Source organism: Pithys albifrons, chromosome 8, assembly GCF_047495875.1.
Source record: "Pithys albifrons albifrons isolate INPA30051 chromosome 8, PitAlb_v1, whole genome shotgun sequence".
In the NCBI taxonomy this organism is placed as follows: Eukaryota; Metazoa; Chordata; class Aves; order Passeriformes; family Thamnophilidae; genus Pithys; species Pithys albifrons.
In genome coordinates this window covers 11,726,081-11,739,677 of record NC_092465.1, presented here as the reverse complement: position 1 = coordinate 11,739,677, position 13,597 = coordinate 11,726,081, and the positions used below count along the sequence as shown (strand labels likewise).

At 43.9% G+C, this 13,597-nt stretch overlaps 1 protein-coding gene across 2 annotated transcripts in view; it reads right to left on the bottom strand.

The window, feature by feature from the left end:
- Positions 1–3,567: 3,567 nt before the first annotated feature.
- SEMA5B (semaphorin 5B) overlaps positions 3,568–13,597 on the bottom strand; it is a 197,654-nt gene continuing 187,624 nt past the window's right edge. The window contains exons 23-24 of one of the 2 annotated variants that reach the window (XM_071562423.1): positions 10,356–10,425; positions 9,806–9,893 (exon numbers count right to left, since the gene is read on the bottom strand). In XM_071562423.1, coding sequence (XP_071418524.1) covers positions 9,886–9,893; positions 10,356–10,425 — 78 coding nt within the window. In that variant the 3' untranslated portion in view covers positions 9,806–9,885. Of the gene's footprint in view, positions 9,894–10,355; positions 10,426–13,597 lie in introns of both variants that reach the window. The other variant, XM_071562422.1, reaches the window with a different exon arrangement.

The window sequence follows — 13,597 nt, the reverse complement described above, 5'->3', positions numbered from 1 at the left end:
TATTGATGCTTCACATCATGGAAATATCAAATGTTTCTGATGGCTGTTCATTACCCTGCACTTGAGAGGGGAGCAATCCTTTGCTGGCTCCATTATTTCCATGACAGCAAGGAAATGACTATGGGGGGTTTAAAAATGAAAGAGTACAGCAAGGTGAGATGGATCGAACCTCAACAGCCTGTTGCTGTTCGCCATGGTTGATGCTAACCCTGGGTATGGGAGACACCTCACTGTCCCCGGAGTGATGGAAAACCGGGACTACTCTTTGCTTCCAGCTAATTGCCAGTTCACAAACTGTGAAGTTTGACCTTGAAAATCTGGAGAGAATTATTTTGAAGGGTGACAATATTGCAGTGCAGCTGCTCAGCCAGGAGGAGCTTTAAGCATTTGCTGGATTCTAGATCTGCCTCAGCTGATGCAAGGATCTGAAGAGCTGCAGCTTCCACATTCTGTAGAGATACACACTGTGGAGCTGAGGGATGGATGTGGCTGGTGTTCAGAATGCCAACACTTCCTTGTCAGAAGTTTTTAGCTGATCTTACACATACTTTTGCTGCGACATAGGGGCAGTCAACAAAAAAAAAAAAAGGAGGGTGATAAAACCCTTGGTCACAAAATAAACCTGTTCTGCAAGCACACCAGGACAAGCAGGAAAGGGGAAGAATCTGCCCAATTGCCAAGTGCCAGCTTTCTATTTTTATCTCACACAAAATCAGCCTGGTTCAGCCCTTTCTTCAGAGGAGAATGGTTTGGTTTGGGGATATTGTCAGCAGATCAGAGGGTTGAAATCTGACCAAAGAAAGGGGGACTTGTGTGGTTGTGGTTGGGTGTTTTTTTTCTGTTGGGCACAGCTGAACTCTGTAACCTTCATTAATATGAATCTCAGTTTTTTAAACAGAAAGTGCAATGACAACTCCATCAGTGGCTTTCAATGAATGAACAAAACAAGCCATGTCAAAATGCATTTCAGCTGTTAGTGAAACAGCATTTTTAATGAGTCTCCAAAGCTTTTGGTAATTGAATTGTGTGTTTGGGAGTGCATGATCTCTCGGCTGTACCCTCGAGGGGGAAACACACACAAGACACCATGGGAAGTGGAGCTTTTGCAGTTGAGCGTTGACTCTCACACACATTGAGGAGGTGCTTGCTCTGCACGGATCTCTGTGGGATGGCTGCACTGAGGTGAGTTAAGCCGACTCAGGGACTGTTGTTGAGCTTGGGGACCGTCCCCCTGCCTGGTCACAGCAGCACAGCCATGTGGGCTCTCACAGGTGAGTGAAATGCTTGTGTGGGCAGAGGGAAATTCAGGAGTTGGGGCCAGGGCTCGTGATCAGGTGGTGATGGTGGAGCTGGGGACACTGGTGGGGGTGCTGGGCATGGCAGTGAGGGACTTATTTGAGGCTTTTTTGCTTTTCTTCCTGCTGCAGCCTGACTGCTTTCTGAGGAGTGTGTCTGCACCATGCCCTGCCTGGCCACTGCCCCTGGCGGCACAGGAGGGTCATGTAGGAGGGTGTCAGAAACCGTGCTAAACTCAGGCTGCAGGATATTTCTTATTTCCATGCTGTCTGCAGGACGTGGTGTCTGTTCAGAGGAGGAAATTAACATGGTCTGAGATGACTTGCTCTGATAATGCCCTGGTGCCCATATGCATCTGCTCAGACACTCTCTGGTGGGTATAGCCCCTTCATCCAAGCCCTTGCTCCTGCATTTTCACTAGCACGGATGTTCAATGGGCTGGGCTGCATTTCCCTGCCCCTTCTTGCCTCTGTAACACTGAGTGTTGGCAGTGCCCTTGCTCAGGCAAGTGCCCCACCAGCCATGGATGTTTCCATTTCTTGATAGAGAAGAAAAAAAACAGCAAAAGGGCTTCACACAGAGGGACAGGGCTAGGACAGGTTTGTCACTGCAGCATCTGGCACAATGTGTCCCTAAAGCACCTGTGCAGGGAGCTGGGACAAATAGGTAGAGTAGACATGACTCATGAGGAAACTTCTGCTTTTTCCTTTTCCTGAATTTCTTATACTCAACCTCTGAGCACTGCCAAAGGCAGGTTGGAGTGGGGCTGTGGGGCTATGGCTGTCACTGCTGTTCCCACAGAAAGCTCCACACCCGGGCCCATGTTCCCCGTTTACCAACATTGCTGCAGGTGCTCCTCAGCAAAGCTGATGGGCAGCAGGTGCTGGTCACAGCCCAGCAGCACAGCCCTGAGGCTTTGGCTTCACAAAAAGCTGATGGGGAACCTGCAAGATAACAAAACGTTCACTGCTTGCCACACAATTAAGAATTAAAGAGGGAAGTGTTCAGGTGGGATGCACAGTGAAAGCGAGAGAACAAAATTTACTGAGGCTACAAGTGAAACTGTTATGTTAATGAATCAAATTAGCAACTAGAAAATAATGTGGTGGTAGACAGATTTAAAGGAAATTGAAAATTGGTTCCAACATGATACTTTGCTCTAATTGTGCGCAGAGGTGTCTTGCTGCAAAACAAAACTGTTCAGAAATGACCTCCCTGTATTACAGTGCAACCTAACTGGGAAAAAAATCCATCTTACTCACAGCAAGTTTGTTCTTACTGATCTTGTGCCTCTCAATTACTTTTTAATGGTCTGCATTGAAAAGAAATTCCTGTATGCACACTTAAGAATATGAAAACACCCAAATGATAGCTTATGATTTAGTAGGATTAAAGTATTATGTATGCAGGTGTAGCACGTTTCAGGTTATTAGCAATCCAATCTATTTTTTACGACATTATGGTGTAATTTTCTGTATGGAACTTCAATATAAGTCTTGAGCTGTATCGGAACATAAACTAAAATGTTCCTGACTCTGTCACTTTTCATGGTCTTTACTTTGATTAATAAATGCAACAAGACCTATAACGTTCTTCAATACGAGGCTACGATCATCCTTCAATCAAAACGTGTCCCTCAGCTTTTTATAACTTTTCACATCAATATGTAGGGCTTGAGCAGGAGCTGTGACAGGATTTCATTGCAGCTGAGCATGTACAGCTCAGAGGCTCTGCAGAGGATGGGTGTCTTTTTGCTGGCTGCAGCCAGCTGATCTCCTTGGCACAGAGAGCAGTTGTGCCCTTGGAGACTCAGTGTCACCTGCAGAGAGTGCAATGCAGAACTGGACAAGGATTTGGCACCTCAAATTTCAGATCTTACCTCACTGGGCACCTCACTCAGAAATGTGTTTTTGAAATGCACCCCAGGTTTGGTGTGGAGCTTGTGAGGTAGGGGAGGTGAATTGCAGTGACAGCCTTTGGTGTAACATTTAGTAGCACAGTTACGTGCCCACAGAGTCTACAACTCATGATAAATATAATCCAAACTCGGGCCTCAGGGTGTAGCCAGAGTGCAGACTGGCAGGAAGGATGTATGCTGCAACTCTCCATGCTTGCTCAAACAGCTGAGTGGATTTTGCTTTGCCATTGGCCACCAAGGTCAGGAAGAAGCTCCTCCATGTTCCTGCTGACCCACTGTGCCAGTGCTGTCAGAAGCCCCAGCCCAGCCATGCACTGGGCATGCAGGGGAAATAACTCACAGGCTTATTAGGTTGATCTGTTTTATTTCTGAATTATTCTTTACATTGTACAATATATAAAAATACAGAGTACCCAAAAAAAATTCACAGTGTCTAAAGGCAGTGATTACAGTCTAGGTCACCTTTATGCTAAAGTACCACCAAGTTTGATTGCATAGGAAGGGTGATGTGCCTTCACAACAGAGTCCAGTATACTCTCCAGGTTTTGTTGTTTTGGGGCAAGCATTCTGTGTTGGCATGTATTCTGTTTCCCATATATCCAAGATCCAGTATTGCATCTGTCACTTTCCCACCTAAACTACAAGCTAAATCCTACCATTTCCATCTCACATGCCATACATCCTCCCATTCCTCTGTGGGAATGCTCCTATTTAAGTAGATCGCTTTTAGATAAGGGCAGGTTTGGATGCTGTCTAAGGAGGGGTGTGGATGGAAAGCACACTGCTGAGCAGCTGGCTGGTTTTTACAATGTTTGACATTTTGGTACTAATAACATTTTTGCTTCAGTTATTAATGGCCCATCCACGCCGTCCTCTGCTTGACTCCATGGCCTGCGAAACAGCAGCATCCTGCTGGGTGACGGAGGCATCAGAACCACAGCGCAGCGTGAATACTTTTCACAATCAAATTTGTTTAAAACCAAGTCGTGGCTGGGACCTGCAGAAAGCCAAATGCTGCTCTTACAGCATCGAGCCCTCTCAAACAGGAGTGAGTTTGCAGCTGAGGCTGGAGGCAGAATGTTAAAAATAGTGGGTTCAAGACCCAAACATGTTGAGTGCTATTGAGCACTTACATTTGTGGTTATGTAAACAGTGGGTTGCTGGTTTTGCTCCTCCAACAAGGTCTAATGCAGACACTAATAATTCCCAAAGGGTCCAAAGGAGGAATTTCCAGACCGAACAGCTGGGACTGGGTAAGTCCCACAAAGACCCAACTCCAGAGACCAGTTTGAAGGCTCTGGCAATAAGACAAAATTGGGCAGAAACCTTTTTCACCTACCCCAAAACTGCTCTGAAGCCACTTGATATTTCCTCTTAACAACAACCTTAAGGGAAAGATTCACCTATTGGAGTTTGAACTTGGTCATGAGGGGCATTACAAAGTGGTTTGTTGGAAAAAAAATCCTTCAAACCGAATTTACTGCTTATTTCTCTCTTATGCCAGATAGCTCCAAGGGGTGCTGTGCCCTGCTGTGCATATGGGCTGGCTCATGGCATTGATGGGGACAGAAATGGACACGGAGCCTTGGCCACTAATGCAGAAAGCTCTGGCAACACCCAGGGCACCAGATGCCTGACTCCCATGGTCCCCATGGCTTTTTTTGGACCCCTCTGAAAACCAAAAGCTATGGGTTTGCAGGCTTTCTATTTTCCTAAATTTTGTACTAAAACCTCCTTGTGTGACTATAAGGCAAGGCTTGTAATGCCAATTGATAACTTATAAGGCAGTTCCCAACTTCTCTAACATGGAAAATGACATTTTTCCTGTTCTAACAGATGATGTCTTTTGCTCTAATGGTACAAGGTCTTTCACTCCTACTTGTTATTTTAATTTTCTTTCCACAATTACTCCCTACTTATAATTACAAAAACAATAGAGGGATACACATGAGAAATTTGGGAGGCTTATTCTGAAAATATAAGCAGTAACAAGTATATTTTTCTTAATCACTCTTAACCAGAATGATTTAGGGGAGAATCAGCATTTCTAACTAGAAAAATCAATTTACTTTTCAATTAAAAAATTATATTTTATCTACCTCAAAAGTGGATTTTTAAACCTAATGGAAAGGATACTAAATTTTTATAGTTTTTTCTTCACTTTGTCCCTGTGGTATTTGAATACCAGCACCGCCCTTCTTATTCTAAGTTTCCTCTGCAGGCATTTTGCTAAATATATATATTGCGTGTGTATATATTATAAATATATACTGTATCTATTCACTGATAGATGTATATACTGTTACAAAAAAAGAGCAAGTTGTTACACAAACTTTACATTTACATTTTTATATATATATTTTTATATTTTTATATATATATAAAACTCTCACCCACTACATTTGGTACAAAGAATAAATCAATCTCAATGGACAGCAGTTTTCTCTCCAGGTGGGCTGAACATCCCATTATCACTGGAGGCACCAAATTGTCTGCGTCACACATGGGCTCCATTCCTGCTCTCTGTTGATTTCAAACCAAACACTTTCTGAACATAAGGCATTAGGAACAGTGGTGGTAAGACAATACATGTTGTTCTCCTATAGTATCTGTACAGTTCATATATTTAAGAGCAGCCTTGGCTCATATGCTGAACATTCAAGTGCACCTCTAGAGCAACAGCACGTCTTACGTGATGGTTTGATCAAGTGGTTTGTCTGTTAGTGAGTGGCACAAGTTACTCCTGGTGGATGACAGCTGCTCAGGTAAAGCCTGACAGCAATAGCACAACACAGCCTGGATAGCACCATCATGCACACCCCTTCAGCTTTTTCCACTTCTATAGAAGAAGAAAGAATGGGCCTAATTAAAGATGTTTCCGCTACATTCTTGGCTGTAAGATTTCCATCATATTTCATACACCGTATACCTGAATGCTACCCAAAGGGTTTGCAGAGACAACGTATCTCCAGATCTACACAGAAATTGCCCAGGGTTCCCCTTCTTGGAAGTAAAAGGAAAAGAAATACATATATGTATAGCACAGTAAGTCCTTTGGAAAGCAATGTTCCCACAGGAAATGCATTTCCAGTGTGCTTAGAGATGGCCTTAGGAATAGGAAATTTTAGCAAGTTTAACATCCAGCTGCAAAAGCAATTCAAACTGATACAGATATTACAGACCTGATGCTCAAGGTGCTGAATTACCTGCATCACAAGACTATCACTGTACATGGTGTCATTAACCTGGCACGCATTAGAGAGCTCATAAAAAATGCAACTCTCACACCGCATTAACATCATCCTTAAAGAACTGCACTCTACTGCAAACATTAATTGAGTAATAAGTGTTCTGATTTTCTTTTTTTTAACTTTCTCTTGGATTCTGCTTTCTGCTCGAATGGAGACTACAGCTCCTTGCTGTGATTGCCAATTATACGAAAAAGGGCTGAATCCATTTGGATGGCTGGTAAGAAGGAATGTCTTGATGAAACTATAACCACATGCACCACCCTCAAAGCATTTGTCTTCCAATAGCCTACAAAATATCCACCTCCTGAGCACAATGGCAGTAATCACCTATCTTGGTGAGGTGAACATTTAAATAATTTCATCTGCTATATGGCACTTTGGAAAAAATCAGTTTACATCATGTTATTCTGTGAAGCCAAAAATGGAAAAATGTTTTGGGGGGGAGGGGGGGGGGGGGGGGCAGAGTGGGAAAGAGAAAGGAAAAAATAGAAAATTGAGATAATTGCAAGGTTTGACTTGCTCACATCCCTCCAAAACTCCAGCTAAATCCTGCCACGTGCATGGTAATTGCAGAGTATGTCAATACAGGGAATCTTCTGAAGGGCAAGCTCAGAGATTGCTTTGATTTTACAATGGCTAGAAGGATCTTAGGAGCCAGTGTTTCTTTCTGAAACACATAAATGAAATCTGGGAAATCCCACCCTGATACTCTAAAATAGTAATTTTCAACCCCATGGCTACATACTTGTTAGAACTACTTTAAGTCAAGATTTTCAGTGTTGCTGAGGGGGATGTGGAAATTCAGTGAGACAGGGGGAACTTGTTATGGCATGAGGCATAAAGTCATCACTCCTCAAATGGAATTTAGGGGCCTGGGAAGAGCCTCTCTGCAGGAGCTGGTACCTCATACCAGTGCATGTATCTTCCTTCCCCGGTGTTCTTGTTTTACTCCTGCTGCTCCTGCCTGAGTCCTGTTGTGAGGTTCGGAGGTGCTGAACCACTGTGCCTATTTGGAGGGTTGCAGGTTGCTTCAGACAGATCTACTAGGTCTGCATCAGCCCCTGACTCCACTGCTTAAAATCCATTTAAGGGCATCTCTCTCTCTCTCTCTCTGCCCCCTCTATTTCACCTGGTGGGACCAGAGCAGCATCAGGATCAGCTGCTAAATTAGAAAAACAGCTGCTGAAGGTAGGCACCGCTGAGCTGAAGGTGTCCTCGTGGCAGTGCTATTGACCTCACTTCATTACAAATATCCCTACAGCCTTCAATCACTGCAAACTGAAGACAAACAAAGTAATTTAAAAATGGGAGGCTACCTTATTCTTGCTCTCTGGTCAAACGGCCGTGACACAGGCTTGCAGAGCCACGTTGCCTCTTCCTCACAGGAAAAGCAATATACTTGTCTTTCTTCATTTCCTACCAGCTGCCTACGTGAAGAGCTGAGTGCACAGCCCAAGCTGGACTTCCAAACAAGCAACTGCAAAGGAACAGCACTGAGAAACAATCGATGCAGGCTTACAGCGAATCTGAAATGAAGCACAGACAGACAGACTGCTGGGAGCATGGCGGGTCAGGGGCCAGGCACAGGCAAGGCAACTGCTCCACAAAGATGCAGACGACAAAGCCAAGCTCAGGACCACGTGGAGCTCATGCATATTTCAGGGTGTACTTTTATCTCATGCTCAGCATTGCGACATTCTAAAAACCTTAGCATCAGGAGTTCATTATAAATATTTAGAAACACTGAATGGTAACAGCGGTGAACTTGTTCACGTTGCTAACACACTGGATGTAATTGTACATTAAGCACCAGCAATAAGTTTCCTTTTTGCCAAACAATTATGTCAGACAAACATCTGCTTGTAGACAACATGGCTTCTGCATCAGACTAATACAGTTCTTATAGACACAGTCACACATATACACAAAATCACATTTCAAGGCTGGATATGCTGTTTAATAATGCTACTGCCCCAATTTACTTCAATAGCTGCAGCAGCATTTGTTTGTTGGGTTGTTTTTCTTGAAAAAATTGAAGAAATATTGGCAAACAATGCACATTACTCAGCTGTGTTACAATTTCATAGAGTACTGACTGGAAGACGCTATAAGTATGTGCAGCAGACATTCTGGGTCATGTCAGACTATGGAAACATTCCTTACAAAAATACCTTCCCCCAGCAAGTCAGAATTATTCACTCTTTGAGAGTAAAGGAACTAAAACCCAATGATGAAACAAGAGGAAATATTAGCCCAAAGCATGGTGATTTCCCACAAGAAGTGCATGGCCTCTAAAAGTTGCCTTTCCTGGCAGACACAATCAGGATCAAAGCTAGAACAAAACAGTTAACACTGTCTCAGAAAAAAAGAAAAAAGAAGAAAGAAAATAAGCCCATGGCTCTTGTGCGGCAATCATCACATCTCTTTTTCCAGTGATACAAACATCTTTGTTTGTTAGGCACTCCAAGTTCATGTCTCCGATGTTATTCCAACATTTACTTTTCTCAGTGTCTCACTGCCTGTATAATTTTCTTCTAATTAAGACTGGAAACATTCTAGAAAGCTTCTTTGGATAATGCACTTTGTTTGTGTGTTGTTTCTCATCAGCTGAACTGTGTATTACCAAAGAAGGCTGCAGAGAGTATTTCCTGTAATATGAAAAGATTCAGTTGAAGATAAAGGGAACACTGCCCTAGAAAATTACTACTTTTTTTCCCCCAGAAACATAAAAAAAAATCAAAAATTAAAAAAAAAAAGGAAAAGAAAATGTTCTTCAAGTTGTTGGCACAATGGAGTCCTGTGTAGCCTGTCTCACGAGCTGTGTGTCATCCAGTGCACCATCGCTATCCTGGCTCAGGAAGGATGCTCTTCACCAGATAGACACCTCTGCCCCAGGAGGTCACCTCTGGCCTTGCTTGAAGTGCTCCTGTGTGTTGTGTGCTGCTGCACAGTGCCCACCAAGCCAAGCACAGAGCCTCCTCCTCGACAGTGTTGGCCTTGGACAGCAATGCTGATCTTCCAGCCATAAACAGTTGCAGTAGTAAGAGCCATCTCCAGCCAAATATCCACAAAAGCTCTGCAGAATGGTCCGTATGCATTTTTGTCCTTGTAAGGAGATGTGCTGTTTACAAGAAATACAATTAACCAAAGGGAAAAAAAAAGACCCTACTGTACAATATTTACATCTAGAGGCTGGGCCAGTATTTGGTCCATAAAATCAATTAAAAAAAATCATATAGGAAGTTATCCAGTCTTGTAGGATCTGTCCATCATCAGCTGTTGGCAAAGGTCCTTCCAGGAGAGGCCTCGGGCCTGTAGTCATATTTATTCAGTGTACTGGGATAATAGGTTGTGGTGTACACATTGGTTTGCTGCAAAGGGTAGAAGTTGGTCCTGTCATCTGGTATCAAGTTGTTCTTGTTAAGTGTCTGCAAAAGAGAAGAGAAGATGACAGGCATGGCAACAGTGCTACAGAATTATTCTTTTCTACCTGCAGACACCTCCCTCTCACCTGCCTTCTCCATCACGGTCTCTGCTGTGGCCACCACCACCTTCCCTCCAGCTGGGAGAGTAAGGTGGTACCTCACACTCACTATGGGGCTGGTCTGTGGGGGACCACAGCTCCTGCCAGGTCTCCTGAGCAGACCTGTGCTCAGCTACTGCTAGGGATGGAACCCAGAGCCTTCTCCAGGGACCCAGAGTCTCCCAGTAGATGGCACATTGAACATTATTGTCACACAAAACCATGCTGGGCCTACATGAAGGTTGGTGATTAATGGCAGCACTGAGTCTAACCTCTTCCAAAATGCTCATGGTATAGCCTACAGCTCCCTCTCAAACCAGGTGCCAAAAGGCAGCTTTTCTCTTTGGAAGAACAGGTGTGCATTTACCTGATCTCCATCTCCATTGGTAGATATCCAGGTTTGGACCCCCCGATATTAAGTGTGTCACTTCTGTAAGCTACAGTATAAGTAACAAATCATGGTCACTTTTGGAAAATCTAAAATTACTCAAAAAAATTTAATAACCACGTAACAATTGTTGGAAACAATAAAATAAAAAACGAGAATGACAAATGCCCCTTTTACAACAAAAATTTAGAAATGGGTTTTTTCCTCCCTCCCCTCTTCCCACCAGCAAGCAGATGTACCCCACTCCCCAGACTGAAGCCCATTGCTATGCCAGCTGTTACCTATGTAAAAGGATACAATCCATTTTATGTATGTGTGTGCAATAATTCTACAGAACTTTCTCCTACATCACAGTCATCTGATTTCTGTCAATTTGTCCCAGTAACTTTTGTAACAGTTTTTTCAACAAATTCCTGAATTAAATTTCTTATTGCTGTCTCTGGTCTCTGTCACTCAGAAGTGCATTTTTAATGGCTGTTATGTGGGGAACCCACTCCTTAGATCTGGGACTCAACACTAGGCCTGCTGCTACAGCATCCTTATGTTCAGGGCACATTTAATTAACGACACATTTAAGCAGAGTATGAGCATCTCTTCTGTCAGGAGCAGAGACGGAGAGGTCTAATGAGGCAACAAGTCCTGGGGCCTAATGGTTGTTCTGCCACAACCCAGTGCTCCTGGGGGGACCCACTTTAACTCAGCTCCCCCTTGAGACCAACACCTCATACCAGGCCCAGCTCAGGGCAAGATGAAAACTAATTAACTAATGCTCAAGTCCATGAACTACACAGCTCTGTTAGCTTTACCTGACCCATCTCACTTCAGTCACCTCAACTTTAGGCATTGTGGCTCCGTTAAAGGCAAGAAGTCTCCTTCCTATGGAGATGAAAATTTCTGGGGAAGCCCTTGTGCCCTCAGCCCCAGCAGCATGGAGGGGGACCTGGCACCAGTGGGTGCCCAGCTTTCAGGAGGCCACAGTTAGCAAGTGGGGTCTCACCCTGTGCATGTGCCCAGAGCACAATCAGGGCTTAGCCACATCCCAGCTGTGACTGCTGAAATGATCAGCTACTCCAGGCTCAAAGACAACACCATAGGGAGTAGGTTTATCTCCCAATTTCTTTGTAATCCAATAATTTTACTACATCAGGAGGGGGAGAGGAGGAGGAAGAAAAGAAAATGCTTTCTTCTAATCAGATAGCAGATTGACAGCTACAGCTAGCCAAGGAGCTAACAACTCCCAGTTTCATACAAGATGTTAGGAGGAAGAGCTTTCCTATGGCAAAAGTACCCTGGCAAAGAAATTTCCCAACTGCTGAACCACTAAGTTTTTCAGAAATAAGCACTGCCTGCAACATCTCATGCATGAAAACTGGAGGAGACCCAACCCCCTCCTGGTCTGACTGCAATCTCTACCTGCCTGGAGTGGCTAAAATGAGCCCAAATCACAACACCTGTAGGAACAAAAGAGAGAATTTGTATAGGCATGTTCAAAGTGACAAATATTTTCAAGGAATGAGAATCTGTGCCCTTCAAAATGGAAGAAATGTCATGCTTTGCTCCCAACCACCTGAAAAAATATTAAGAGGGGGAGAACAGTCTGATGCTTTGTGCCAGAGCCTGGGAAACAAGGAAATCCTCAGTCCTTAGTCCTCCACTGCTTGCTATGCTTCCTTGGGAAATCTAATTAATTGCTCTCTGCTTCTGTATCTTCTGACTCAGCTTCAGAAAAACTTTTGAGATCCCCTGCAAAAATACACTTTACTACCACTGAAAGTGTGAGGGAACTGCTCTCTGGTGAACCCCACAGGTGTTCATCCCAGCTGCACACAATGAATGCCATTTCCTATTGGTGTTTCTAGCCCAGGATAGCCACTGCAGGTACAATAACTCCACAGCCACAGTTCACCACAGCAGGAGGAAGAGGCTGAATCCCACTGGTATCTGTGGTATCAGTTTCTGTGGGCTGTCTTGAAGGTGGCTCAACATCCAGACCTTGCCTGTTTAATTTTCTGGGATGGTTAAGATTCATGAAACTTAGTGCCATCACAATCCTGACCTGGAATAGCTCAGGACTGTCTTGATCTGAGGACAAAGACCTCAGGACTCAACTGTTTTGGCTTCCAGATGGAAAATCTGTATGAGTTTCAACATGTCCCACTAGCCAATTACAACAGATTTAGCATTTAATTAACATGATTCACATTTCCCCCTCTTTCCCTTCTTATTTTTATATAATATTTAATTAGTGAAAACCCCACAACTGGTCCTTTTCTCTTTTTAGTTTTATTTTTGGTGGAGGGCTTACATCTTAGGGAAATACCTTATGACAATGGTTTAGTAGAATTTATAATGCAATTAGCTGCACAGAATTTGTCTCCGGAAATGCTACAATGGCAGTGCTGTCCTAAATCAGCATGATCAATGTGCACTGCCTTAACATTTCCCCACACAAAATTATTGTCTGTCTCATCTTAATAAATAGATGATTAGGTCCCTTGGCACGAGAAACTGGTTGATATTTTGAAGAAGGGAAATCAGGCAGCAGTGAATTTAGGGATGTATACAGACATACTCATGCATTCACTGTAGGAGAAAAGGTGCGCAGTTAAATATCTCTTGTGGACTCCCATGCTGCTTTACTCACAGCTGCAAGGCTTTGGAAGAACTACCCCAACACTATGTGGGTTGTGCCATCAAGGTCAGAACCTTGAACTCCAACTCACTGGAGTTACTGTGGGATGAGAACAGCCCACTGCACCCACAGGTGCCCCCACCAATACTGATCAGTCCCAAAAGGAAAGGCAAGAGTAGTCCCCACTGCACAACTACAAAAACAAACACAAAACTAAACACAGCCCAGCCCCTGGATACCCAACTCCTGCCAGTGCCTCTTCCCCTCAGCCACCTCTGAGCCAAGACCACAGCATTACAGCAGCCAAGAAGTGTTGCTGAAGACAATGCACAACAAGTCCTCCTAGTAGCGACAATCCTCCAGGGGCTTTTGCAGGGACTTACCAGTGGCTGCAGTAACTAAGCTGACTGAAGCAGTGCAGCAAACACTGGAACTCAGGCTGTTCTCACTAGAGCTTTCAGAGACAGAAGAGAGACTTGCCTTTGGAACCTGAACCCTTTCTGCATCCTCCAAGGAGACTTGTCACTCACCTGAGCACCTTCCAGACCTTACTGATGTCACTTTTCCTGACACTCAACCTGCATTTTGC